The sequence below is a fragment of the Triturus cristatus genome, chromosome 6 (genome assembly GCF_964204655.1).
Source record: "Triturus cristatus chromosome 6, aTriCri1.1, whole genome shotgun sequence".
Lineage (NCBI taxonomy): Eukaryota > Metazoa > Chordata > Amphibia > Caudata > Salamandridae > Triturus > Triturus cristatus.
This window is the reverse complement of record NC_140589.1, coordinates 268,193,488-268,221,193: the sequence shown is the minus strand read 5'-3', so window position 1 is coordinate 268,221,193 and position 27,706 is coordinate 268,193,488. Positions and strand designations below refer to the sequence as shown.

The 27,706-nt window shown below is 44.4% G+C and overlaps 1 protein-coding gene across 1 annotated transcript in view; it reads right to left on the bottom strand.

The window, feature by feature from the left end:
* Nucleotides 1-743: 743 nt before the first annotated feature.
* The window catches only part of MATN3 (matrilin 3), a 137,808-nt gene continuing 110,845 nt past the window's right edge, over nucleotides 744-27,706 (bottom strand). Inside the window, exon 5 of the mRNA XM_085610630.1 lies at nucleotides 744-1,965. Within this exon, the coding sequence (XP_085466756.1) occupies nucleotides 1,908-1,965 (58 nt within the window). The 3' untranslated portion in view covers nucleotides 744-1,907. The remainder of the gene's footprint in view (nucleotides 1,966-27,706) is intronic.

Genomic DNA, 27,706 nt, shown 5'->3' with positions numbered 1-27,706 from the left:
ACTATTTTCCCTTTTCTGCCTTTCTCTCCTTGCTCTGGGTCAAAGTCGAATTTGGGAAAGTAGGTTTTGGTCACCAGAAGTGAGTGCTGGTTTGGCCTGTCAGAAAGGTATTATCCCATAACTGCATTTTTGAGGACCCAAAGTGGGAGAGGAAACATATATATTTTTAGATTTTAAAGCAAAGCTGCCCTCTTTATTAATGATGATGTCGCTAACAGGGCTGACACCAGATGCTGGATCTGCCTATTTTTCGCTTTATCTGTGGGACAAATGTCAAAACTTTGAAAAAGATCCTACTACTGTGGAGGGCTCCCTTCAGTTTGATGGCCTGAGCCTCACAAAACGTCTGTCATGCTCAGTGCTGGTATCCACCACCTGCACAAATTAAGCTGAGTTGGATAGTTAGATGGTCTGTCTCTATACATATAGTTACATTTAATTTGGAAAGGTTCACCTTCAGACTCAGAGCCGCATAATGAGTTTACACTTGTCAAAACCACACCATGACCTGATTCGGGTGAGGCACAAATGAATAACTCACCAGAACTCAGGCTATTCCTATATACAGCGCCAAGAAACCAATCGGTGCATGTGCGCTCTACAAATAATTTTAACATAACATAACATATTCCCTTTAGTTTCTGAAACTAGACAGAGCATAAAGCACACCATGTTTTTACATTTATTCTCCTCACAAACCGCTATTATTATGGAAAACATTTTAGTTACATTGCATACACAATTTACGGAGTTAGCATTATTTATTTTGAATCAGGATTAGGCATGTACACTAAGTTTAACAACATAAATTTTCTTTGCATCTTATAATTCACGAAGGATTCGTATATGCATGCATGTTAAACAAAACTTAAACAGGTTAATATACTGATTAGCCTTACAAATACAAATGTTATTATTGTTAATTAGCAACATCAATCACGTAGTAAAGTATTCCAGGAACAGAATCGCATCTACAATTACATTATCAATTTATATCTTATCAATCTAAATGACACAGATTCCTAACCCTGTGTTTCTTCTTTACATAATTGTTTTTCAGATGACAAATGCAACAGTCAAACTGATGTTTAGCTATGATATTTACTTAAGGAGTTCTAGACTGTTAAACTTCTTCCGGAATGATATTTTACATCATTTGCCTATTTTGTCAGGGACAACTATCTGATGACCAGCATGAACAATGCAAAGTTAGAGTGATGGACAGAAAGGCATCCGAATAAAGAAAATCTATGATACTTATCACAGACACTTGTTTGTGGCATGGAGATAACTACTTGTACATACAAGTATGCTGGGAATTCTTAAAAAGTGTTTTTACAGTTTGATATGTATACTCCACTATCCTTTCAATCCAAATAACAGACTAACATATCCACCGCTCAAATTAATTTCATATTTCACTATACTAATTCAGCGCGAAGCCTTTTGGGTTCCGGAGTAGTGTGCTACTCGCCGAAAAAGCGATTTGATGCCCCGTCAGGGGTGGTAAGCGCTATATAAATGCAAATACAGTACAGTACAATACAATACACGCCGATTCACGTCTGTGTTTTTTTAAGTAATATGCTTTCAAGTAGGAATTTGAAAAAAGGGGCATAAACAGTTCGCAACAAGGGCAATTATGTATCTTAAGCATATTATACAATGTGCTTTATTGAGCATTTACAGTTTGTAGACTTGTATACAGCTTTATTGGTTTAGAACACTACAATGACACCGTTGTCGAGCTTTATTAAGTTTATGCACTGAGATTAAGATCTATTTGGAAAGTTTCTTTTTTAATGTAGTCAACAGCTTGGAGCAATAACCATGCATGTTGTGAGCAAAAAAAAAATGGTGGCCTTCAGTGAAGTGGAATAGTATCTTCCGCATCAGAGTCTGTAGTTCTAGAAGCGCTTCTGTCTCCGTTCATAGACCTGGAGCTTGTGGGTCACTTCATCTAGTGACTTCCTGTTAAGGCAAATATTGATTTCATGTATACATTTCAACAGTTTCAAGATTTTAACTATAGATGTAGAAGACTTATGGGACACCTTCTCTGCTACAATATGTGCCTTGCATTGAGACGCATGTTCCGCAAGATATTCAGGTGGCTCCCAGTCAACACCAGAAGGACAGTCACACAGGCCCTCGTCACCAGCAGGCTGGACTACAGGAACAGACTCTAGGTAGTAATCACTGCACTCCTCCTGAAGAGACTACAAACAATTCAAAACTCAGCAGCAAGACTCACCCTCACACCGCACCTCAAGAAGCTACACTGGCTCCCGATCCAGAAGAGATGCCAGTTCTTCAAGATGTTGACCCACACATGCAAAGCCCTGCACAACAAAGGACCAGCAGACATCAAAAAATGCATTACCTTTCATCAACCAACCGGGCACCTAAGATCTGCCTCTCTCTTCCTCGCAGACAACCCCTGGATCTGCCGAAGCAACAGCGAGGACGCTCCTTCTCACACCTGGAGACCAGAGCTTGGAACAACTTTCTCCTGCACCTCAGGACCTCCCCATCACTCTGGGAAGTCAGGAAAGGACTCAAGGCCTGACTGTTCAAATTTTTTTTTTTTCTTTGGTTTTAAACAGGGGAAAAAAAAAAAGAAAAAAAAGAAAAAACTTAAATTTAATGAATTTTATAATGATGGTACATTTCTATGAGATGTTTTAACACTGTATTTGCATGTGTATCTTTTATGACCTGTCTTCGGAAGGTCGAATAAAGAAGTTTTTGATTGATTGATTGACTGTTCAAATGAGCAAATCACCAAGAAGCAGTTAGCTACTGTTGATTGATAGATTGCTGGATGAAGAAGGTATCACATTTACATTACAATAATCGTAAACATAGTAGAAGATTCCTATGTGCTGAGTACCAACAGGAACCTTTAGTGTTTTTTGAGGTGCACCAATGACGGAACTCTGGTTGTTACTCCTGATGCCTCTGTACTGTTGGCTGCCTCAATATCAGTGTCTGTAAGTGACATAGTAAACGTGGGGTAGTAGCTAACAATGTGATGTTATACATGTACTGCTCCATTAAACAAAATCGCACCATGTGGGTGGTCAGTTCTAATTCAGATGTAAAAGATTTGAATTACAGCCAAAGAGAGGACTGTGAATGTGATTTGGAGCAGACGTAGGAGGCTGGTCATTTTGCTGTTGAGTGCGTGGAAGTGAAGATAGGCAAGGGATAATAGCAGCCAGACTGGAGGGGGGGTAACTTAGTATATGAACATTGTTCAGCCACTGTAGGTTTTTATGAGTAGGACAAGCTTTACTGCTGTTAATGGGCATAGAAAATATAAATATGCATATTTATATTACCTATAATAAAAATATCCAGGCCTCACTTCGCACACAGCAAATGCAGTGGAATGGGTTAATGTATGTCGGCTGCTTTTTGGGTTCATGACTAGTCCTTGTGAGGAGAACATATGTTGGTAAAACTCTCCTTGTAGGTTTATATTTCTAAAGTAGTCACAGGTAAAATATAACCTTACTCTCATTAAGGGCTCTGGTGAGATCATCGCATATGGCCAGAAATACTACACTACCAATAGTAACCACCAGTACTAACTCTGCCACATTGTTTGCTAATCACAATGCTGTACAGAGTTAGTTTACTGACCTGCACCCTTTAATGCCCTGTTTCTGACCCAAGACTTATGTGCTAATCACACATTCCTACATACACTGGCCAACAAAGAAGGCCCCCATCCCTGGGTGGAAGTACTACTAACAAGCATTGGTAATGCATCGGTTTCGCCTGTGATGAATAATGAGTTGTTTTAATCACTCACCGTCTTGGACGAAAGAAGGAGCCCCCTGACAAGTATCATGGGAGTGGAGAGGATGAGGCGCAGTGGCCAGAGCTGCTGACTCAAGAGCTGGGGATCCCAGCAGAGAAGGTCCAGGCTTTGCGGCAGGACATTCAGTCACTGCTGGGGAAAGACAAGGCTCCTTTGGGTGTCATCCAAAGCCTCCTGGGCAAGTTAAACTTTGCTGCCAGAGTCATCCCGGTGGGGTGGGTGTTCGCCAGGAGATTAGCCAGGGGCACAGCTAACGTGTCTAGAAAACACCACCTGGTCAAGTTGGGGGCAGGCCTGAAGAAGGACTTGGTCATGTGGGGGGAGTTCCTGTCGCACTTCAATGGGACGGTTATCTGGAGGGCCCCCTGGGTCGACAGTCCCGAGCTCAGCTTGTTCATGGACGCCTCGGAGAGGGAGGGCTTTGGGGCAATCCTGGGCGAAGAATGGTGCGCACAGGAATGGCCCAATGCGTGGCGCAAGCGCGGCATCACTTCCAAAATCACCGTTTAGGCACTTTTCCCTATTATCATATCCCTCCACCTGTGGCCGGCCATCTTGTCTGACAGGAAGGTTCTTTTCTGGTCGGACAATATGGCCGTCGTGCAGGCCATCAACGGGCAGACCGCCAAGTGCCCGCTGGTGCTCTGCCTGCTCAGGGAGCTCGCCAGAGGGAGCCTGCGCTGCAACTTGGACTGTAGGGCTCGACACATTGAGGGGGTCAAGAATGTTGCGGCTGACGCTCTATCGTTTTCAGTGGCTCCGATTCCGGGAGGCCTGGCCGCAGGCGAGAGCGGAGATGACCCCCTTCCCCGCAACCCTCTGGAGGATCTTGGAGTGGAACAACAGCTAAGGGCCATGGGTGAATGGGCCTTGGCCCCCGGTATCAGGAAGCGGTACCTGGCAGACCTGACCGGCTTTAACAATGTGGCTGCTGTCTTAGGCCTGGCCGGGGTACCCGTGGAGGGCAAGGTACAGGCTTTCGTGGTGTGGGCCAAGAAACAGGGAAAGAGTCACTCTTGGGTCTGTGGTCATTTAGCGGCGGTCAGTCACGATGCCAAGCTTAAAGGAGGACAGGACCCTACCAAGTCCTTTGCCATCAGGGCGGCTCTAAAGGGGTGGGCCAGGGAAGAGCCCCGGGTGCCAGACAACAGGTCCCCCATCACCTTTCCCATCCTGCAGGCCATGCTAGATGTCCTGGGAGGTGTCACCCACTCACCTTATGAGGCATCCCTCTTTGCCGCTTCCTTTTGCTTAGCATTCTTTGGAGCTTTCCGGATCAGCGAGTTAGTGGCTTGGTCCAAATCTGATAGGTCAGGGGACGCCCTGGGCATAGCGGACATCCGGTTGTTGGGTGAGTTAACTATCCACCTTCGAAGGTCAAAGACTGATCAGAACGGAAAGGGAGTAGTGGTGGAGCTTCTGCCTTTAGTAGACCCCAGATACTGCCCGGTTGCCAGGGTCCGGGAGTTCGTCTCTCTTCGCCCTGCAGCACCGGGGTACTTATTGATTCACGCAGACCTGGTTCCCCTAACCATCTTCCAGGTAGACAGGGTAATGGGTGCTTGCCTGTCTAAGGCCGGCCTTCTCCAGGCTGATAAAAAATATTCAAGCCACTCCTTCAGGATTGGGGCGGCCACCACTGCATTCTCAGCCGGCACGGGTCAATGAAGTGGGGCGCTGGGAGTCTCAGTGTTATAAGCGATATATCCGCCCCTGATGGGGCCTGCTTTGTGTTTTAGGACTGTAACATGCAGTGTTGTGTGCCACTTGTTTATGGTGGTTGTAGTGCAATGTCTTACTGTTTGGTAATAAACTTTTGAGTTGAAACGTGTCCTTTGTTTCTTCAGGGTGATGTGTGTGGGTCATTGGGTACTCTGCCATCTCCCGGATGGCCCGCTGGCATCAATCAGGAACAGGATGTGGCGTTTCTCGCAGACAAAGTTTGAGTGGTTGGGGTTTCCAGGGATGAGATGGTTCAGCCTCATGAACAGACTGGAGCACTCGCTAGCCACGTTGGGTGCCCGCCCAATTTTTGGTGATCCACCTGGGGGGCAATGACTTGACTGCCTCGGGGAGGACCCTGCTCCTGCATGCCATGAAGACTGACCTGGGGGAACTGAGCGAATGCTTAGGTCAGTGCGAGCTCTGGTGGTCAGAGATTTTTCCTCGGAGGGTGTGGCAGGGTGCTAAGTCTGGTGAGGCGGTGGAGCGGTCCAGGAAACGGATGAACAGCTCCATGCGCAAGTTCACTCAGCAGAGGGGCCTGGGATTTATCAGACATGAAATGATTCAGGAAAGGGTCAAAGGATACTTAAAGTCCGACGGGGTACACCTCACTCCGGTGGGGATGGACTTGTTCCTGCTAGACTTGGAGGAGGCACTAGCACACAAAGGTTGCAGGTAATAGACTAGAGCAGTTGGTGGGTGGCCCCAGCGGCAACGGTTGGCCACCTTCTGGGCTGTGGCGGAGTTACCAGGCGATCTGGATGCATACGGGTACAGAACGGTATCGCTGCGCGGCACACGGTGGTGCCAGAGCCGAACCCCAGGAGCCTCATGGGAGGTTCACGGATTCTATGTTGGCGCCCCGTTAGGCCTTCGGGCGGTTGTGGGCCTGAGCAACCGGGGGCTTGCCTAGCTACGCTCCGCCCAGAAGGGCGTGAGTATAAGGGACCTAGGGGGGTCAGGTGATCCAGGAGGGGGATAACCAAAAGGTGCGGTACTAAGAGGTTCGCCACAGTGCTGCTAGGCTCATCAGGCGGGCAGGCGGTGAGAAGGCTGCCTGTCCTTGAATCGCCCGTAAGCTAACCCACCAGATTACATAACGTTGTATGTAATAAACCTGCAGCAGTTTTTTCCCCAAGTATAACTTGACTCATTTGAAGATGGTTGTGCAGAGATTTTATTCTGATCTTGTCACTGTTGAGCCAGTATTGTCTGCTTTACACACTGGAAGACTGGCTTAGCTGTGTTCTAGCTATATCTCGTTGCATCAAAATGGGTGTAGGGCGCACACTCAGGCACCTGGAGATGCTTGCAGTGAGATTAAACTAGTATGTATTGGTGCACCGTGGCATAATCATGGCTTTCCAGTACAAGCACTCACCTTGGTGTGGCTTTGGATTAAAGTAAATTCATCTATTTTAACGCCTACTCCATCACAAACCTGTCACTGAAGTGCAAGCACTCCCTCCATATGGCTGTTGCACTTAGTTACTGCACTGCCAGAGGCAGAGGCATGGCATGCACTGAAGTGCTGCCTTAACACATCTGGTGACATCTCTCTGCATTGGCTCATCTCTGGCCATGCTTGGAGCCCAAATACTACAAGCATAGCATCCGAAGCGTACTAGTATGGTGGCCAAAGTACACGTATGACGCCATTGTCCGTAACGTATACGGCAGAGCAGAACGTTGAGTATGAAAGAATAAATGACCTCAGCTGCAGTCCTACGAACCTAATCTAATTGACAGAACCTCTGTCGGTGGAAGAAAACACCCTCTATTTGATCTTTTTAATCAAATAGAGAGGTGAAAAATGAAGCCTCCCTGAGCCATAGAGAATCACACTGCAGCAAATGACATTTGAAGAGCAAATTGAGTTATGCGCAGCTAAGTTTCTCCATTTTGTAAGAAAAGTAACAAAAATTACTGTAATGCTGCAGGTATCTAATGAGAAAAGATCCCAGGCGTTAAAGCTCAAGTTTCTGGTCTTATCTTGTCAAAGGGAAATTATAGCTGATTTATTGGCAGCTGCTAGAGCACCCATATGGTATGGGTGGGGTTGACTCCTAGAAATAGCTTTTGCAAGTCATGCTGGGAAGAGATGAGATGAGGAGATGTGACTCTCATTGCACAGAGAGCGATGGTCTGTAATGCCACCGAGGGTCAGGGTATTCGCCGTGATGCTGAATGCAGGGTGGGTTGTTAAATGGTGCCACGATTCTGAGAAGACGCTTTAAAAACATGGTTTTGAAAGTATGTTTTCTTTGCAAACAAGCAGTGGTCATTTTTGTAAATGAAGTAAGGTCCTTGTAGGTAATTAGTTCAGTAGCCAGTAGTGTAGATTATGTAGTTTATTCAGTTACAAGTAAGATGGTAAAGGCCCCACCGGGAGCAGCATCCTGCTGCTCAGCCCCACTCATTCCAACTGACCACTCATCCAAACCATGCACTCATGAACATTCTATTACATCACACTCACACAGGCTGAGCAGCAAGGAACTAGGAGACACAGGATATAACACATCTCCTTCCTTCAGAAAACAATAAAAACAACAGGAAACAAAGTGAAAGAGAATACATATTCACACTTGCTGTACACGTAAGCAACCAATACTAAATCACGAGGAAAGATCACATTTCATCCGTAAAATATTAAAATAAAATTAGGTCACATTAAATAATAACCAATAACCACAGTCACAAAAGAAAAAAAAACTACATGCACTCATCCAAAAGTGCAGCACTCGCAACTGCCCAATAAATATGGCAAAACCACAAATATGACACGACCTTAATGACAATATGCATAAGCAGGGGCATGGCATTAGAAAGATACTTTGTATGGTAAATGCAGGTAGCCTCAATAACAGTTAAGTATTCGGTGAGTGACCTCTCATCCGAGCCACTGCCACTGTGTTCACAATCGTCAAAACTGCACTGGTATGAATTTGCCTCTGAACTGGGAGGAAAAAGAAATCTTGGTACCGATCACCAAGGACGTGAAGAGAAACTCCGGAAAAATGAATGTGACAGACTCGCCGGCATCAAATACACCAGCTCTAGTGATGCATATATGTGCAGACAGACCTAAGACCAACGTGTCCGTCTCACTATAAGCTGTGCGTATCAGCGCTTATGTTGATTCTCCTCTTTTTGACGGTCCCTCAGTAGGATCCCTCAGAACACTGTCACTTGCCAAAGATCAACTCCTGTTGTGTTGCTTGGCAACTAGTTGCCTTGCATCCTCGTGTTCATAGAATATTTGGGTTTGGTGGGGATTCTGGTTCCACTGTGTGGTTCACCAGAATCGTTGCTGGATAGGAGATGGAAGATGTACCTTACTGATGCTCCTAAGTTATTAAAGGAATCTACAAATTGACTGTCTCATCTCCGTTACTTCAATTGGCGACTGAGGAGCTGAGGAACATCGAACCCACGTTGAACCTTTGGACCTTGGAATTTATTTTTTTTGGATCGTTTTGTGGAATCGGAACTTTCGCTGTCCTGTGATAGCTGTGAACCTGTGGGTGTGCAGAGCGAGTCTTCGTTGGAGGTGGATCGATTCCGGGGGATCTCGGTATCTTCCTACTGTGGTGATCGCATCAATTGCTATGAAGCACATCTATTACAGTTACTGAATTACCAATACAGAGCTCAAGGATTACCTGCCGTTGAGAGATCGCATCGTTTGAAGTGGGCCTGGAACTCATCGCGATCCCGAATCTTCGGTGGTGCTGTGCTCGAGGTGGCGTTTCTTACTGAAGCTTCGGAGCCGAGGAACTTCGGTGACGTCTTGCAGGAAAACGGAGCATCGTCATCACGTGTGTCACGTATTACGGAGCAACGTCACCACGCTGCGTGACCTCCCTTGTCGGCCATATTGAGGGATGCATACTCGTTGCCAAGTTACCAAGTATCGGAGCGGAGTGATCGGACTAAACTACGGGGCTTAACTACTGTAATTTGTTTATCTTGCCTCGCACAACCTACAAGCAGGAATATTATCATTGGCATCATATTTGAGGTATTCATAATACCATATTAGATACTTGAGCTGGGGGATTTGGATCTTGCTATATACTTGTCTCCTGACTATCATTTGGTTTCAATTACAAAACGAACTATCGCCAATAAGTCTTCCTGTATTAATAACTTACCATGTCTACAGAGGGCACAAGTTCAGCTCAGACAAATAATGCTAATTTTAGCATTTCTTTGCCTCAACCATTTTGGGCCACAGGAAATGAACCCCCTCTCAAGTGGTCTGAGTGGAAGGCGTATTTTCTTAATTACATCGAGGCTGTTGACGAAGCAAAAAAAATGGCAGCGGAGCAGAAGAAAATATTACTATTACATGCTTTGGGCGCTATGGGACTTAAGACCTTCCACCAATTGTCTGGTAGCGTTACTTCAGGGGATTTTAATGTTTTTGAAATCGCCTTATTGCAGCTAGACAATTATTTTAAACCAAAAGTATGCATGGGTGTCACTAGGTATCAATTTTTTCAGAGGAAACAGGCGAAATCTGAAACTATTGATAACTACGTGTCTGATTTAAAAAGGCTTGCTCTTGATTGTAAATTTGGAGTTTTGCACGACGATTTGATTAGAGATCAGGTTGTTATGCATACCGCCAACCCTGCGATTCAAGATAGATTATGGGTGAATGGCGATGCCCCACTGGATGATATATTAGCTATTGTAAGGAAAGCAGAGATATCTGGTCGATGTGCTGTTGCCTTAAAGAATGATACTCAAAATGTGGCGCTAATTAGTAAAACGAGTGTCCCTAATAATTTCAATAGAGTTTCTCACAAGTTTAAAGATAGACCTCCTTTTAAGGAGCATGCTAAATGCTATAGGTGTGGAAGCTTAGACCACCTTGCTCATAGTAAGACATGTCCCGCTATTAAGCAGAAATGTACCAATTGTGGTTTAGTAGGCCATTTTGCGAAAGTGTGTAAGAGGAGGAATTACAAGGTTAAATGTGTCACGAATATGAACTGTGAAAGTGTGGATGAATCAAACCCTGATCCTGTGGATATGATTTTGAATGAGGACTTGTCTAAAAACTTTAGAAGTAACTTGATGCTAAATATTAACAACGTTGTTTGTACCAACAAACCGATTTACAACATGTTGATTGGTGGTGTGAATATTGACATTATAGCTGACTCAGGGTCACCTTACACCATACTTGAAGAAAAGTTGTGGAAAAGTAAATTTATTGGTAAGGTGGGTGAACAAATATTCGAACCTGATATCCACCCTGAGGGTTACGGGGGTGAAAAAATTGATCTGGTTGGTTTCAGATGGTAGTTTTTTTAGTTCAAAAACAGACGTTGTCGTGCTAAATTGTACGTTGCTAAGAGTGGCCCTCCTGTTTTGGGATGGTTGGATCAGAAACTTCTGCATATTATTCTAGACCCTAACAGCAAGGAACAAGTGTTGATCCTTGATGAAGGTTCTTCATTGGGCGAGAGAATGATAAAACAATTCCCTTCTATTTTTAGTGGAAAACTGGGCAATTTACGTGGTTTTGAACATCTTATCCGCCTTAAGGATAATGCTGTTCCCAAGGTGCACCGTTGTCGCAATGTTCCTATATTGGTTAAGGATGATGTGTCCAAGGAGTCAGATAAGTAAGTGGCAGCAAAGGTGATAGAACCAATAGAGGCTTCAGAGTGGATTTCTCCAGTCGTTATTGCCAAACGTTCTAATGGATAAATCCGACTCTGTGTCGATCTCCGCCACCTCAACAACAATATTGTTATCGACAGATTTCCATTACCCAAAATTAATGAGATGGTGAGTTGCCTTAAGGGTGCAAAGTGGTTTTCCACGGTCGACCTATCCTCAGCCTATCACCAAATTTCCTTGGCCCATGATTCCAAACATCTCACGTCATTCATAACCCCTTTTGGGTGTATCCAGTTCACTCGCATGCCCTTTGGCCTTGCATCGGCGGGTGCGGTATTCCAACGTTTGATGTTTCACTTATTTAAAGAGGAGGTGGGAGTGACCTGTTTCCAGGATGACATTTTAATTTATGGGGGAACCAAGGAGGAACATGATTATAGACTCATTAAGGTTTTGAGGATTTTGGAAGGTAAAGGCCTTACTATTTAGTTTGCTAAATGTAAATTTGCATGTGAAAGCGTAACCTACCTGGGAAACGTCATTGATCGTAATGGTGTTAGACCCAAGCCATCCTTGGTTTCAGCTATTGAAGAGGCACCAACTCCTTGCAGTAAGGATGATGTTTGATCCTTTTTAGGCATGGCTGAGTTTTGCGATAAATACGTTCCTAACTTCGCTGACAAATGTTTCAATATTCGGCAGCTACTTAAGAAAAGTGTGAATTTTGTTTGGTCTACTGAATGCGATAGGGATTTTAATGCTATCAAGACTGCGATTGCAAATGCAGCCTGCCTCAGTAGTTTCGCTCGGCTGCAGAAAGTTTCGTGACTACTGATGCAAGTAATAAGGGGTTGGGTGCAGTTTTATCTCAGTACTCTGATAATGGCAAAGAGAACCATGCGAGGAGAAGTACCCTATAATTGAGAAGGAAGCATTGGCGTGTGCTTGGGGTCTTGACCATTTTAAATCATTCATATGGGGAAAGGTTTGCACTCTAAGATCTGACCACAAACCTTTGGTCAAAATATTGTCCTCAGAAGGTTCTTCTAATGTCTCGTCTAGACTATCTATAATTTCTATGCGAATGCAGAATTTTACGTATAGAATTGTTTATACCCCGGGCAGAGCCAATCTGGTTGCTGATTTCCTTTCTAGAATGCCTGTTATGCTGGAAAAATGCGAAGATGAGAAATGGAATGATTTTTAGGTTGCATTAATTCACAATCAGGGCCGCTCTGCTATCAACAAAATCGAATGGGAATCTGAATTTCGTAGTGATGAGACATTATCTAAGGTAGTGTCATTTGTTTTGAACGGTTGGCCACGTAAGGATAATACACCGACATGGTCAAGCCTTTTTGGGAAGTCAGATCAGAACTTTCTTTTTGTGACGGTTTTCTTTTAAGAGGCGAAATAATTATTCCACCTATGAGTCTCCGTTCTTCCATTGTGGAACTGTGTCATGAAGGCCATTCTGGCATTACTAGAACCAAGGCAGTGATTAAAAAATTGTTCTGGTGGCCTGGGTTGGATATTGAGACAGAGAGAGTAGTTAGGAATTGTACTACATGTGGTAATTCGGACAAGTCTTTGAAGACTTTCAGACCACCAATGTGTCACACCATTGTTTCAAAAGAGCCGTGGGACACGGTCGCTATTGACATTTTGGGACCCATTAAGGACCAGTGTGGCGAGTCTCAGAAGTATATTTTCGTGCTTATGGATCTTTTCTCCTGCTGGCCAGTTGTAAAAATTGTTGATAAGGCTGATACTTCGGCGGTTCTTGAGTTCTTGGATGAGGTTTTCTCCTCTGAGGGTATTCCGGCGTCATTAATTAGTGACAATGGAGTCCAGTTTGTGTCCAACATGGCTAAGGAGTACTTTGCAAAACTTGGCGTGAATCATAGGACTACTTCGTTGTATAACCGTAGCGGGAACGGTATGGTCGAGAGATTTAACCGTGTGTTAAAAGGCATAATTCAAATCGCTTCTAGTAATGCACAAGATTGGATTTCACAGGTGGACAAGACTGTCTGGGCCTACCGGGTGACTGCCACCGAGGCGACCGGTTTACCCCCGTTTGTTATTATGCGTGGACGTAAACCCCGGTCTAAATTTAACCCTGGTTGGTTATTTTCTTCTGGTCCGGTTAATTGGTCTAAGGATGAAGTGTGGAATAAGATGCAGCGTGTTCATGAAAAAAACAGAGAATAATACAATGTCATACATTCCACCAAACCAGTTGTGATTGAAGTGGGAGATTGGGTTAGGGTTAAAACGCCTGGGTTTGTATGCTGTGAGACTTAAAAACTGTGAGGTTTGGAATAAGGGTTGCTATGGATCACCCTGGTCAGTCTAGTAGGAGAATCAGTGATAATCCTTACAATTCAGAGTGGTTGGAAGATGATTTTAATGATGCTGCTGGTTTTTCCTCTGCAATGGCAGAAGGATCCAATTTGCAGCAGCCTGTTGTGGTTCAGGAGGGGGATGGGGTGGTCCCGGAGGGTTCAAAGTTGGCTGGTCTGAACTCTGGTGAGAACATTCCATCTTCTGATCTCCCTGCTATTAACCAGAGGGCTCCTCGTGAGAGGAAAGCTCCCTCTTGGCTTAGAGATTTTGTGGTTAACAATGAGTGATGCCGTGTTATGATGATAATATGTATGTTCTTTATTCCTGGTTATTCTTCCTGTCTTCCACCTTTTTATTTTTGTTTATTTCTTTTTGTATATATTATTTAATTCCTTACTTTTATATATAGAGGGGGGAAGTGTTGTGTTGCTTGGCAACTAGTTGCCTTGCATCCTCGTGTTCATAGAATGTTTGGGTTTGGTGGGGATTCTGGTTCCACTGTGTGGTTCACCAGAATCGTTGCTGGATAGGAGATGGAAGATGTACCTTACTGATGCTCCTCAGTTATTAAAGGAATCTACAAATTAACTGTCTCATCTCAGTTACTTCAACTCCTCATGCATACATCACCCCAGAGCATTCCGGCATAATCAGATGCTAGGATACGGCGCTAGAGTAATCACCCCACAAATGTCTCGCGCTGTCTCAGTAACCAATGTGCTGTGGTTAGTGGAACGAACTGACGTCACAGCCTGATTGCAGGCACAGTGCTGCTTCCAGAATGCCCGCCCCTACGTCACAGCAGGATCTCGGAGCTGCAACATTGCCATTGAAGCACCCGAGAATGAGTCCTTCAAATTTTTAAAGGTAAACAAAAAGTCTCTCACACCTGGGGCTTACAGTAGACGAACTTCTAAATACACCGACTCTGCTCAGCTGTGCCCTGGTTTCTCTCTTCGTTTGCACCGCCGCATAGCCCACACTGCCAATTACTCACCGCCACAATAGAAGCGGTTGAATCTTGACAACAGCAGTGATCCAATCAGGCTGTATACTGGTCTCCTTAGTCTTCTTACGCAATCATTTCTTGACGGAATTATTTTCTTGGTGTTGCATTGTCAAGCAGGTCACAGCACTTAAAGCCACTCACAGCTTGAGTTTTTCTCAGCTTGCTGTACTCTTTGAATACAGCAACTGGCTGCAGGCATCTCTGACTCCCAGTCATTAAAGTTAGATGTTCAAAACATTAATTCTGCAGGCAGACTGTCTTCAAGCCACACATGTAAAACGTTTGTAAGCAGTCTGTCTTATGTTAAACACTTTTCCTGTAGCTGACTGAAGGCTGGTAGGTTTAAAGCCACAATGTACAAACCCCAACAATGTGTAGGCTGTTTGTTAGCTGGCAGATTTTAACAACAGGTCACACATCAAATCTTCAATTAGGCAGATTTCAGGCTACGCAAGGCCCAACGCCCAAAACATTCAATGTGTAGGCTGTCTGTTGCAGTAGACACCGTTGGGGCATCAAGGGCATTATCAAGCTTATCTTCAGGCTTCTCTGCCAAACTTCTTTTTAGTTTCTTAATTCATTTCTTGTCTCTCCACGCGTAGTTCTTTCAAAATCATTGCCACTTTTGTAAACGAAGTAAGGTCATTGTAGGTAATTAGTCCAGTAGCCAGTAGTGTAGATTATGTAGTTTATTCAGTTACAAGTAAGATGGTAAAGGCCCCAACGGGAGCAGCATCCTGCTGCTCAGCCCCACTCATTCCACCTGACCACTCATCCAAACCATGCACTCATGAACATTCTATTACATCACACTCACACAGGCTGAGCAGCAAGGAACTAGGAGACACAGGATATAACGGTAATGCATAGGTTTCTGCTATGTGATGAATAAAAAACGTTTTTATCATCCTTGACTCTACTCCAATAGGAACAGTCCAGCCTAAACTGTCAAACCAGGTTCTCCCTGAACCAGAACGCAAGCAACCCAAGATCAGTTCCCCCCGATTGGGCTCATCCATTGGGTGTAGCTTGGTTCCAGTGGCACGGTGAGCATGAGACCCATTTGTAGGCATGGTTTTGCACTTAGGGTGGTACATCAAACACATAAAAGGTGATGGGAGGAATACTTGGAATAGGTCTAACCATTGACGATTGCTTTGGGTTGCATACCAACCAGTTCTTCTTTTGCCCACCATGCCACCTTGCTTTGGACCCAGGCATATGCAAATTATTCTTGACCCTGATGCAATAGGGTCAGTCCAGCCCGAATTGCCAGGCCAGGTCCTCCTTGAACTGGAACCAAGCAACCCACGACTAGTTTTAGCCTGATTGAGGCTCGTTGGTTAGGTGTAGCTTGGCTCCAGTACATCAAACAAACAAAAGGTGATGGGAGGAGTGCTTTCAGTAAGTCTCACAACTGACATTCACTCGGGTTGTGATTTAAATGATTGGGCATGAGGCAGCTGTATTCTTAAAGAAAACGAAATACTGAGGTAGTGTTACTATTTTTATTAAACTCATCTATCCCAGAGTTGTAGGAGAAAATGTGCCCCAAGTGTGCAATTGTTCAGACGTTTTTCCTAATAAAGATTTCATTTAAATCATATGAATGTTTCAATTTCTCAGAAATACTAGCTCCTTAGCCCCACAGAATGATAAAAGCATAATTCGTCAGGCATAATTTTGACCTACCATGCTAGAAAAACATTAAGGGACTGATTATGACTCGTGGTGGCAGTCCACCATCCACCGTATTACAACTGTCAAAGTCTTATAGGTGGGAGTCCGCCAGCTGCGCCAGGGAACAGTCATTCCATGGCAGTGGCACAGCTGCGCCACAACACAATATGGTGAGCGGGGACTGGCGCAGTCCCACTCAGCATATTACGAGTTCGTCAATCGCCAGCATTTCATGGCGGGAGCCCAGTCATAAAAAGGCTGGTGGTGGAGGAACAAAGGGGGCCCTATAGGAACCATCCCGGTTCCGGCGGCTGAGTAGGTCTACGAGCTGCAGCGTTACTACACGCTGGACCCTAATTGGAGTCCATCTAACCCGCCGGTGACTGTTGCAAGATTGCCTTGCTAGCAGTTTAGGTTACCTTACAGAGCCTGTGTGGTATGTAGATTTTACACATGTCCACCTAGTATAGATAGTTCCACCACTGATCCTGAGGAACTGCCCTGACCGCTATGGCTACTATGGCACGAAACATGTAGATCACATTGAGAGTAGGGTATACATAACTAGACTCATCATTTCTAGCTTCAATACCCACCTCAACCACTTGTTTTAATTAGGCCGTTTACCACCATAATAAAGTGTATTCGTGGACGAACTGACCTATTTTAATTCACTTCACCTACACTCACATCTACACACACTAGGGCCCTTACCCCCACTATACCCACCGGCAAGAACAAAAGATCCCCGCTAAAGAGCCCCAATTTTTGGGAGCCCGTCAGGTATTGCAGCGCCGACCTGACGAGGGGCAGGCTCAAATGATGAAGCATGACACCTAGCTTGCTGGGTGTGTGAGAGCCCTAGTTCCAACAAGGGGATCTCCCCTGCTTCTGACTTGCTTACCTTATAGAAACACCCACTTGGTACCTCTTACACATGACAGTACTTTTTCTTATCTTCTCTAGAGGAACTCTGTACCTTTGTTTGTACACGGCCCTATAGGACCCCAATGTCCACCCACCCTGGGAATACATGTTGTGTCCCCCCGTCTGAATCCCCACAAAGTTCCAGCACGGCATGGACATCCACATCCATGCCGTGCTGGGACTTTTTTGCCATTCACATTGCGATGCCTGTTTTCCAGGAACCGCCATGGGAAAGGGAAAGGACCGCCGGCCGTATTATGTGTTGAACTCGTGTTACACGAGTTCAACTCGTAATACGGCCAGCGGTCCTTGCATGGGTTTGGGGGCGAGGAGGCAGCATTGCACCAGCGCAGCTGTGCCAAACACGTCAACAGGCCCTAATATGTTTGGGGATTTCCATTTTCAATAAAAGGCAAAGTCATCAGCCTGTATTAAAATGTTTGTATGCACCCCAGGAATGCTACTAATGCAAGTCTCTATGCTCGACCCAGAGATGTATAAGTAGAGCAAATAGAATGAGAGACAAGGAGCCTTCCTGTCGCATCCATTTTTTGGGCTGGCTTACCAGCATTGCTATCTGCATGATCTATTGTTACCAGTTTTTACAAATATACACAGATTGAGCTTTGGCTCTGCCTAGAGAAGCATTTCTCTCTTATTTCATGCTATTGCCATTATGATGTCTCATTCTGCCACTTATAGCATGCATAAGAGTCTACTTTACATATTAAAAGTACACTGAATCATCACACATTACATTCTTTATTGCAGGCATGCATCCTTTAAAAACTATTCCTATTAATGTATTAGTTCACTTCAGCAGGATTTTAACTAGTTTTAGTCAGGAATTGTGTACCAAACACAGATGTGCCATATATGTGTACGGGCTCATACACATGTGTAAGAACATGCAATTGAGCTGCTTACAAAACAAGCACTGGCAAAGCCAATAGGGTAGGCTTTAATTAAGTAACACATGGAAATACAGGTATGCACAAATACAGTTTGCATGCATTAGCACATTGCTACCAGTCCTATTGACTTTGCCAATGCTTGTTCTATCAAGATGTTTCACACCTGTCTCCCACTGAGAATCAGCTGTCTAGTCAACCTACATGTATCTGGGCTACCTACTTGATGTCTGTGCTTAATTTGAGCTGGTGGGTCCTGGTGGGGGCCACATGCACTCAAATTTGGGCACCAGCACTTATTTTTCCTTGTCAGACATTGATTGAGAGCAAACGAGCAAAAAACATCTATTCCCGCCCTGTAAGTATATGCCACGAATCACAGACCTTCGAACAACTGAACACCTTTATTGGTACTGTCCCCCCGAACACATGGCTGGTCATTGGGGGAGATTTTAACTGTCAATTTGAGCCCCTTGCTGCCCCTACTGATGCTCTCTCTCTCTAGCGATGAGGATCGACATTGGCTAATCCCTGACCCCCAAATCCAACCAATAAAGGCCTGAACCCGCTGGCACTCCAGATCAATGCAGTAACACTAACTCTTTCCCTGAGAGCGTGCAATGGCCGCACCAAGTCGGATAGACCAAGGAAGCTAACCCTTAACAGAACTCTGGACAATCCTCCCTGCTGGATTATATTTTAGTAGAAACAAGACTATGGCAGTGGGTTGTTGACTTCACTGTCCTGCCAAGACAGGACAGCAATCACAACGCCTTGACTTTGGAGCTACAGCTCCCAGATCTTCATAACCCCATGGACAGTGGTACCCCTGTAGATAGTAACCTAATACTCGCCAACAATAGAAGGAGAATCAGATAGGGCACAGTCAAGCAGTCACCAGATAAGGTAGCTGCATTATTTTCTCTAACTATTTTGCCCTTACTGGAGATGGGGGAGGCTGTCAGGGAAATGGACTCTCCTTAAACCATTGCTAGAATAGAGGCGCTGCACATAGAATTAACAACAAGCTTGAGTAATATATTTAATCTCTTCACACACTCCAAAGCGAAAGAGGGTACCAACCAAACTTGGTTCAATGATACCTGCCATAAGGCCAAGAGAGCCCTCTTAGATGCTATCAAAAGTAAGGACAGGCTCCTAACTAAACAAATGATGGCCCTTTACCGAGACTGTACCAAACTACCAAAGAAGAACTGGGAGATAGACAGATGGGATGCCATTAGAACAGCTCTATCTAACAGGGATATAAAGATGTTCTGGTCACTAGTGTGCTCAGATAGTAGCGTAGAGAAGCCAGCCCTAGAGCCCAACATCGCTGCAGCTGCATGGAAGTCTCACTTGCAAGCTCTATACTCTACCGAGGAAGACATAGACTCAAAGTTGAAAGTACTTTATTAATCCCAGGGATCGCCTTTGAAGAGGCCCAAGGGTTCACTTGAACAGAGGTCCTAAACGCAATCAGGAAGCTTCCTCTTGGTAAAGCCCCGGGATTAGACAAGATTCCAGGGGACCTATTTCGGGCAGAACCAAAAATATGGGGACCCATATGGGGACCCTACCTCTGGGCAATATTTAATGCCATTTTGAGAGGTATGGCGATCCCGGGTACCTGGTTGGGGGCTGAAATTTTCCCCGGCTACAAAAAGGGCTCACCTCTCTTGCCGACCAATTATAGGCCGATCATTTTGATCGATGTCACCCAGAAACTGTTTGCAAGGATCCTCCTCGATCGCCTTCATGTGTGGATGGAGGAGGGTGAAATCCTGAGTCCTTATCAAACGGTTTTAGAAAAAACATCTCCATCGTCGACCAAATTTTTAGGCTTCAACTACTATACTGGAAGACGGTATCAATAGAGGGTGGCAGCCTCAACTAGACATAACGACCTGAAAACGGCCTTTGATTTGGTCCCCAGACAAAAATTGTGGGAGGTTCTTAAACAACAGAGAATTCCCCCCTATCTCTTGACATTGTTGACGAGATTGCACGAGGGCAATTTAGCCCAAGTAAGGTATGGGAAATTTGGGGAATTAACCCCTCGCTTTCCAGTTAACAGAGGAGTAAGACAGGGGAGTGTGCTCGCCCCTACTCCATTTTGTCTTTTCATCAACCCTCTGGTTGCCCAACTAAATGAGGTAGAGGCCATTGACGCCCCCAAGCTGGTGCATAGTAAGGTGCCAGCAATGATGTTTGCGGACGACACTCTGTTGCTTTCGAAGTCGCCTATGGGCATCCAGAGGGTTCTTGACAGTTTTGTAACATTCTGCAAAAACATGGGGGCTGGAGATTAATACACTAAAACCAAATTATGGTCTTTAACCCAGCCAAACCTTCCCGCCCAAACCCCTCTTTAACTGGTACCTTGCTAGAGAGGGTGACTGTTTGGGACTATCTTGGTGTCACACTGTCCGAAACGTTTGAGTGGGGTCCACAACTAGCCAAAGCAAGCCTCAAATTAGCCCAGACGGTAGGGGGAGTCATAAAAACATATAGGAATTCCTCCTATAAACCGGCAGGTCAGGAGGCAGAGATTTATAAAGTGCAAACCAGGAGCGCTGCAATGTATGGGTCATTGTCCCCCTGCCGGACTGTCTAAAACAGAGAATAATTTTATGAGACTCATGCTGGCCCTTCCACTTAGTACCCCTCTTTTTCCCTTACGCATGGATCTAGGAATCAGACCTATTGCAGAGGAAACTGGTCTTAGACCATTAACCTTCTGGTGTAGACTGTGGGCAACCCCGGAACTAGCAGTCTACCAGGCAGAACTAACGGAGATTTTGTGCCTCCTGGGTGTGGGTAAATTGCCATGGTTCTCACATATAAGGGATGTATGCTATAGGATAGGTCTTCCAAACGTATGGAGTAACCCGGAGGTAGCGTGCCCAGTAACTTCACGTCTAGAACGAGTAAGAGCATATAGATTGCTCTAAGTAGCTGATATCCAGGGGAACACCCCAACTTGGTCACTTAACAGCTGATTTTCTAATTATTAAAGCTGAGTATCACTTCGAGCCCCTTCTGGATGACATTCAACCTACCTTGACAAGGAAACTATACATTCAGTTTAGAATAGAGACCTTGCCGCATTGTGCCTTCAATACCAAATGGCTACAAGCCTCCTCCCTTTGGTACCCCGCTTGCAACTGTGTAGATGAGACTGCTATTCATGTATTTTTCTTTTGTTCTGGCTATAAAACAGCCAGACGGCAATGTTTAGTCCCACTTTGTAGAAATCTGGGGTGTAGGCAGTTTGTGGAGGCATTTAGAATATTGAGAACGGATACTCACCCACCCATTGTTTTTGCCGTCTCCCGTTTTTTTAACTCCATTTGGCACAATCGAAGGTTGTTGTTAAACTCATCACTGCAAGCATAAAACTTCTACAGTGTCAATTTTGTCACATTCTAATCATTTTAATCATTTTAACTTTTTAACTCATTCTTAACTTACTTTTTAACCTTTTCACATTCCAAAAACTAATATTATAGATGAACTGAAACTCGACTAAATCAACATGATGTGGGGTAAATTTTGGATGATGAGAAGAAGCTTTGAAATGTATTAACCCCCCTTTATATGATGAATTCTAATGCTGTTTATAATCATGTTTTGTTTCCATTTTATTGTTATGTATTGGTTTTTCCCATGTGTTCTTCCTGTTATTGTTTGTACTGTTTACTTTTTATCGTCTATACTAACCGAAATAAAGTTTGTTGGAATGGAACAAAAAACACAAAGCGGACAAAGCAAGGGAAAGATGACTAAGCATCAAAGGGGGCGCTATATGTTTTTCATCCTGAGACACATGGGGTTCCCGAATGTGTTCATACACTGGGTACAATTGCTGTATAATGACCCGTCGGCAAGGGTCCGTGTGGGGGTCTTACATCCGAGCCTTTCTCCAAACATCGGGGCACAAGGCAGGGCTGTCCACTCTCGCCACTTTTGTTTGCTATTGTGTTAGAGCCATTAGCTTGTATAATACGTCAACGTCATAGAGAATCGGCACTAAATTTTAACCATCGTCCTGTTGGCATATCCCTATATGCAGACGATATGGTGCTTTTCATTCGCGAACCACAAAAGCATCTGTCCCCCGTTCTGCAGGAATATATTTGTTTTGGCTTATTCTCCGGGCTCCTGATAAGCTGGGACAAGTCGGTCATTATCCCTTTGACGTTACACACTACGCCACCATAGATGGAATACCCGCTAATATGGTCTACCGACCCTGTGAAATATCTAGGATTGTGGGTACACCGTGACCCGGAGATTGTGGTACGGGAAAACTGTGGTAAAGCTTGTGCTGCCCTTGAACTGCAAGTTAATAGATGGGCCTCATTACCACTCTCCCTCGCCGACCGCATTACCATTATTAAAATGGTAGCATTACCGCGGTTTCTATATTTATTCAACAATATCCCAATCCGACTGTCAACACACCTTTTTCGCACTCTTCGTTCCCACTTACTCAGATTTATCTGGAATGGTAAGCAAGCTCGAATAAGCTGGCATACACTTACCTTGGACTATGCCCATGGAGGGTTCTGCACCCCTGATTTATACCTATACTACCTATGTGCACAGGCACAATACGCCTACTACTGGTACCATCCACATGCTTTCACGCCACACGTCGCAGTGGAGGATGGGGACGCGCATCCTGTTTCATTGACTGGAGTACTTACACATACACACAGTGGCACGCCCAAGACGGAGATAAACACATTGGACACCACCGTAACCGCTTGGCAATCAATTGCCAAACTGGCGAACTCCCGATTTATGCCCCGGCCCTACCACTTGCACATCATGCCTCACTTTCAGTCATGCGAGAGACGGGATCGATCCGCTCGTTGCAAACGGTCGGTATCCAACAAATGCAGGATGTCTTTATAGACAGACACTTTCTCACGCCTGAGGACCTGCAATACATTACAAACCAAATGCCACTATTTAGCTTTACTGTCCAAATCTTGAAACTTGCACTTAAAAAACATTATGAGTCATATCCCATGGAGCCACCCACGTTGCAATCGTTACAGTTATTGTTGGTGGCACCCTCGAGGCGGAAACGGGTACCTAAATTATATAAATCAGTACGTGCTGAAACCATACATAGAGAAGACCGAAGCTTGATTCGGTGGAACACTGTACTCGATACCCCGTTGACACCGACGAAGTGGAGCACATATGTATCTTAACAGGTAGACTAACCCCAAATGGGAACCTCAGGATTATTCACTTCAAATATATTCATCAGATCTATCACACACCATCCAAATTGTACAGGATAGGCCTTCGTGATACAAGTAATTGCAAACGATGTGGTACTCAAGATGCAGACTTCTGGCATCTGGCATGGCACTGCGGCCTCGTCTCACAATACTGGCTGGCAGTTATTAACAGTTTGCAGATTATGTCCAATCAGGTCTTGCGGTGTGAGCCGGTGGTCTGTTTGCTATGTTATGTACCTCACATTAAGGGCACACTGGGGAAGTTTTTGAGAATTTCTGTTATTAGCAAAACGGCGAGTGGCATTGACATGGGAAAGCTCACTGGCCCCACGTGTTGAGCACTGGCTGAAGGACATGGTGTACTGTAGATAAAAGCTTGAACTGTATGCTGAAGAATTCCCGTCCTCATCTAAGCCTAAAGACATTTGGGAGCCATTACAACAATACCTTCTTGTAAAAAATCAAAATGACCAGATACCTAATGTTTGATGAGTACATTGTTGCAACGTGTACGTATTGATATGAGTTACACAAATAACAGGCGGCCTTTTTTCTGTTGCATATAGTCATAAGGGGGTAGCAATCACACTTTTGTTTTCTTTTTTTTGTTTTGGTGATGTTGTTGTCTGTTCTCATTGAAGCACGCCGTCCTGAGAGACGGGCTCTGTATACTATTGCTTCTTGAAAATCAATAAAGAGAATTAAAAAAAAAAAGATGAATAAGCATCAAAAAGTGAGAAAGCAGGAACCTGCAAGAGAGTGATAAAGGGGTAGGGAGTGTCTGGTAGTGGATTAAAAAAGCATGAGGTAGATTTAAGACAACACAGACTTGGTATTCGGCATGCCGACATTTGATTGCACCGGCCATGGTCTTCTGACCTGAGCTTCGGGCTGGCACTCAACCTTCTACAAATTAATCCCTGGGTGATGTGCTCGGAGATAAATCCCATTTATTGCCTTGCAGCCCACAGAAAATCACACCTTGCTGGGTCAAAAGCCTTTTCAACATCCACCAATACTCAAACATGACCATGGTAGGAGTGACATAGCTGCTATATCTTGAATGATAATCTGTACGGGCCCTGACTAGAATGTACTTGTCTCATGGTGTACCTCCTGTAGAACAGCACCACAGGGGCAATTCCAGCTGCCCTGAGCATCAGAAGCCCTATTGCATAGATGTCACAAATTAAATGGGCATAGAGCAGGAAATTCTGATGGATTCTTTAGAGGTGTGGCACTCTCAAAAGGAGGAATGGTCCCAGGTTGCGCCTGTTAGATTACTCATAAACAATTCTTGTTCAACATTATTTAATCATATTGAACACATAACAGCATGTTCAAAATACAGCATAGATCTGAATGAATTATGCAGTAGAGCCCCGAAGAAGGCAAAGAAAGGTTGGTGCAGCAAAGTGCAAAAGTGAGGGTTTCGTGAGAAAAGGAGGGCAGTGACAATATATACATCAACGGTTACAAACAAAGCATGTACAGCCTGAAACAAGGCCACTAATTAATTAATAAAGCCATAATGTTATGCTTTGGCGCAGTGAAAAAAACACTGTTGTCCACATTTGGCATAGAAGGTAAAGCTGTCGACGTTTCGACCCAGTGGTTGTGTAGGGTAATCTAAATCCTTATAATAGGGTCTTCATCAGGACTGTGGGGGCACCTGAGAATAACTGAAATGACCTTAATATTATAAAAATTAAAGGGCTGGTGGCAAATCAAATTACAAATGAGTTTTAAAAAATAGGTAAAAGAAATTACTGATGTCCACCTGTATCTGCGGTGAACAGAGTTCTTGAAGGGCCCGTGGGCTCACAAAAGCAGAGAGGGAATCAAGATGGCAATCTGTAACACAAGTTTAACATGCCATCAGTATTGTAAGACAACACAGAATTGCTGAGAGCTGCTGGTCTTTGGGATGTTTAATATGTGAAATTACAAAGAAATTACTTCTATAGTTTCTTTCAATCTCATAATTTGAACCAGGGTTCAGAAGCAGGTCTGTTTCCCACACGACAGGTATACAGATGGTGAACCAACAAGGCAACCCAATCATCAACCTATCCTCATACACATTCAAGGAAGAAGAGGTGAAGGTTCTCAGCAAGGGGTTATCATTCGTGCCCACTACCCGTCCCAATCAGTTCACTATTAAGGCATAACTACATCGCTTCTTCAGAAAAGTAATATTACGATACTTTTTCAAGCATTCTCCACCACCTCTTCCTACATCCCACACAGGTCTGAGAATACCATCCACCTTCATGTCACCAGCCCATTCGGTAACAAATAAGACACTAGCTTACGAAAGTGTGGTACTTAGAGATGTCTTGAAAACGTGTTCAGAGAGGCAATATGTGAAACACAATGTGACCAGATTGGAGCGTGAAGCCCTGATCTCCCTTAAAGATAACAAACAAATTGTAATCAAGCCAACGGACAAGGGGGGAGCAATTGTAGTAAAAGACACTACTGACTACAAGACGGTGGTACAAAACCAACTGGGAGATGGTGTCAGTTATACATGATTGAGAGCGGACCGCACCAAGGAATTGACTATAATAATCTTGAAAGTAACAGCAGAGGGACATGAACTAGGTTTTCTTTCGGATTTGGAATTCAAATTTCTTAACCAGAAACAACCATGGCTGCCAACGATGTACACCCTACCCAATGTACATAAAAACATGCAGAACCCGCCCGGTCGAACCATGGTTTCAGGATGTGGCTCACTATTAGAACCTCTTTGCAAGTATGTGGATTTCTTTTTGAAACTCATTGCGGAATCCACAACATCCTACCTCAAAGATCCCATGGAGACTATCAATCTGGTTGATGGACAAGTGTTTGATCCCACACTGCAGCGCTTGGTGACACTTGACATTGTATCTTTATATACAAGTATCCCCCAAGGGCCAGCACTGGAGGTTATGAAAATCGTCCTGAATAGAAGACCAGCACCAACTTTGGTACCCACGGAATTAATTATCAGACTCCTTGAAATTGCCATGATGCGCAATTTCTTTTACTTCCAAGGGGATTTCTATCTACACACAAAGGGTGTGGCCATGGGAGCCAGCTTTGCTCCGGAGTTGGCTATTATATATATGGATCACTTTAAGAACACTTTTGTATTCAACGCAAGCGACCTATACAATGACAATGTGACTCATCGACAACGTCCTTCTGATCTGGACTGGGGATTCTACTGAACTAAATACTTTCTACTCGTGGCTGAACCAGAGATCCGATGATATAAAATTCACTATGCATTCAGACTCCCACACCACTGACTTTCTGGACATCTCTACAAAGGCAGAGAACAATAATTTATACACCACTCTATTCAGGAAGCCGACAGACCGGAACTCATTATTCAGATACTATAGTCACCACCCGAGGGCACTATAGGACAACTTGCCTTTTGGACAATTTTTGAGGATTCGCAGAAACTGCTCCTGGAAAGAGGATTACATGACAGAATCAGAGAATCTCATGTACAGTCTCACTGAAAGAGGATACCCCAAGAGGTTGGTCAGATGTGCCCGCATAAGAGCATGGTATAATCCAAGGGAAACCTTACTACCGGCAAAAACAAGGGACAAGGATCTGAACAATAGGATGATATGTGTCACTACATTCTCCACCTGGAGCCATGCAATCAGGACTATCGTCAACCACTAATGGAAACTCATCTCAGATGACCTGGATCTACATGAACCACCCATGCACTCTTTAAAAAAAAAAAGAAAGAGTATACAAGACCATGTGGTCCGCTCCCTGCTGGAGACACTTGCCGCAGCCACCATCCAGACCATTGTGGCACCTTCCAGAAACAACAGGCCACTACAAATGTGGCCACTGCAAGGCCGGCACATTAACTATTCAGACCAAACAACTCAACCATAAACAACAAGTCATTGACCTCAAATCGCACACAAATTACAACACATCAGATGTGACCTATGCCATTATTTGTCCATGTGACATAATGTACATAGGTCAGACATGGCAAAAAGTAAAAACAACGATACTCCAGCACTGCAGCAGGGTGCGTTGTGGGGTAGTTAGGGTACCGCTGGTAGAAAAATTTCAGAGAGCAAAACACCAAGTTGAGAGTTTTAAATGGCTGGACACTAGACATCAGGGGAGCAAACATCCAGTCTGTTCTGAATATTCTTGAATGCAAATGGATGCATCTTTTAGACACTATTCAAAATGGGTTCAATTAATTAGATGCTAGCAATGCCCAGTTATCATGTTTAACTTACGGCCAGCTCCAGCAGCAGCAGGACGTTGTCAACTGCTCGGCTTCAGGCACCCATTCACTGCCCTGTTGCCCCCATGACTAAATCGTTAAAATCAC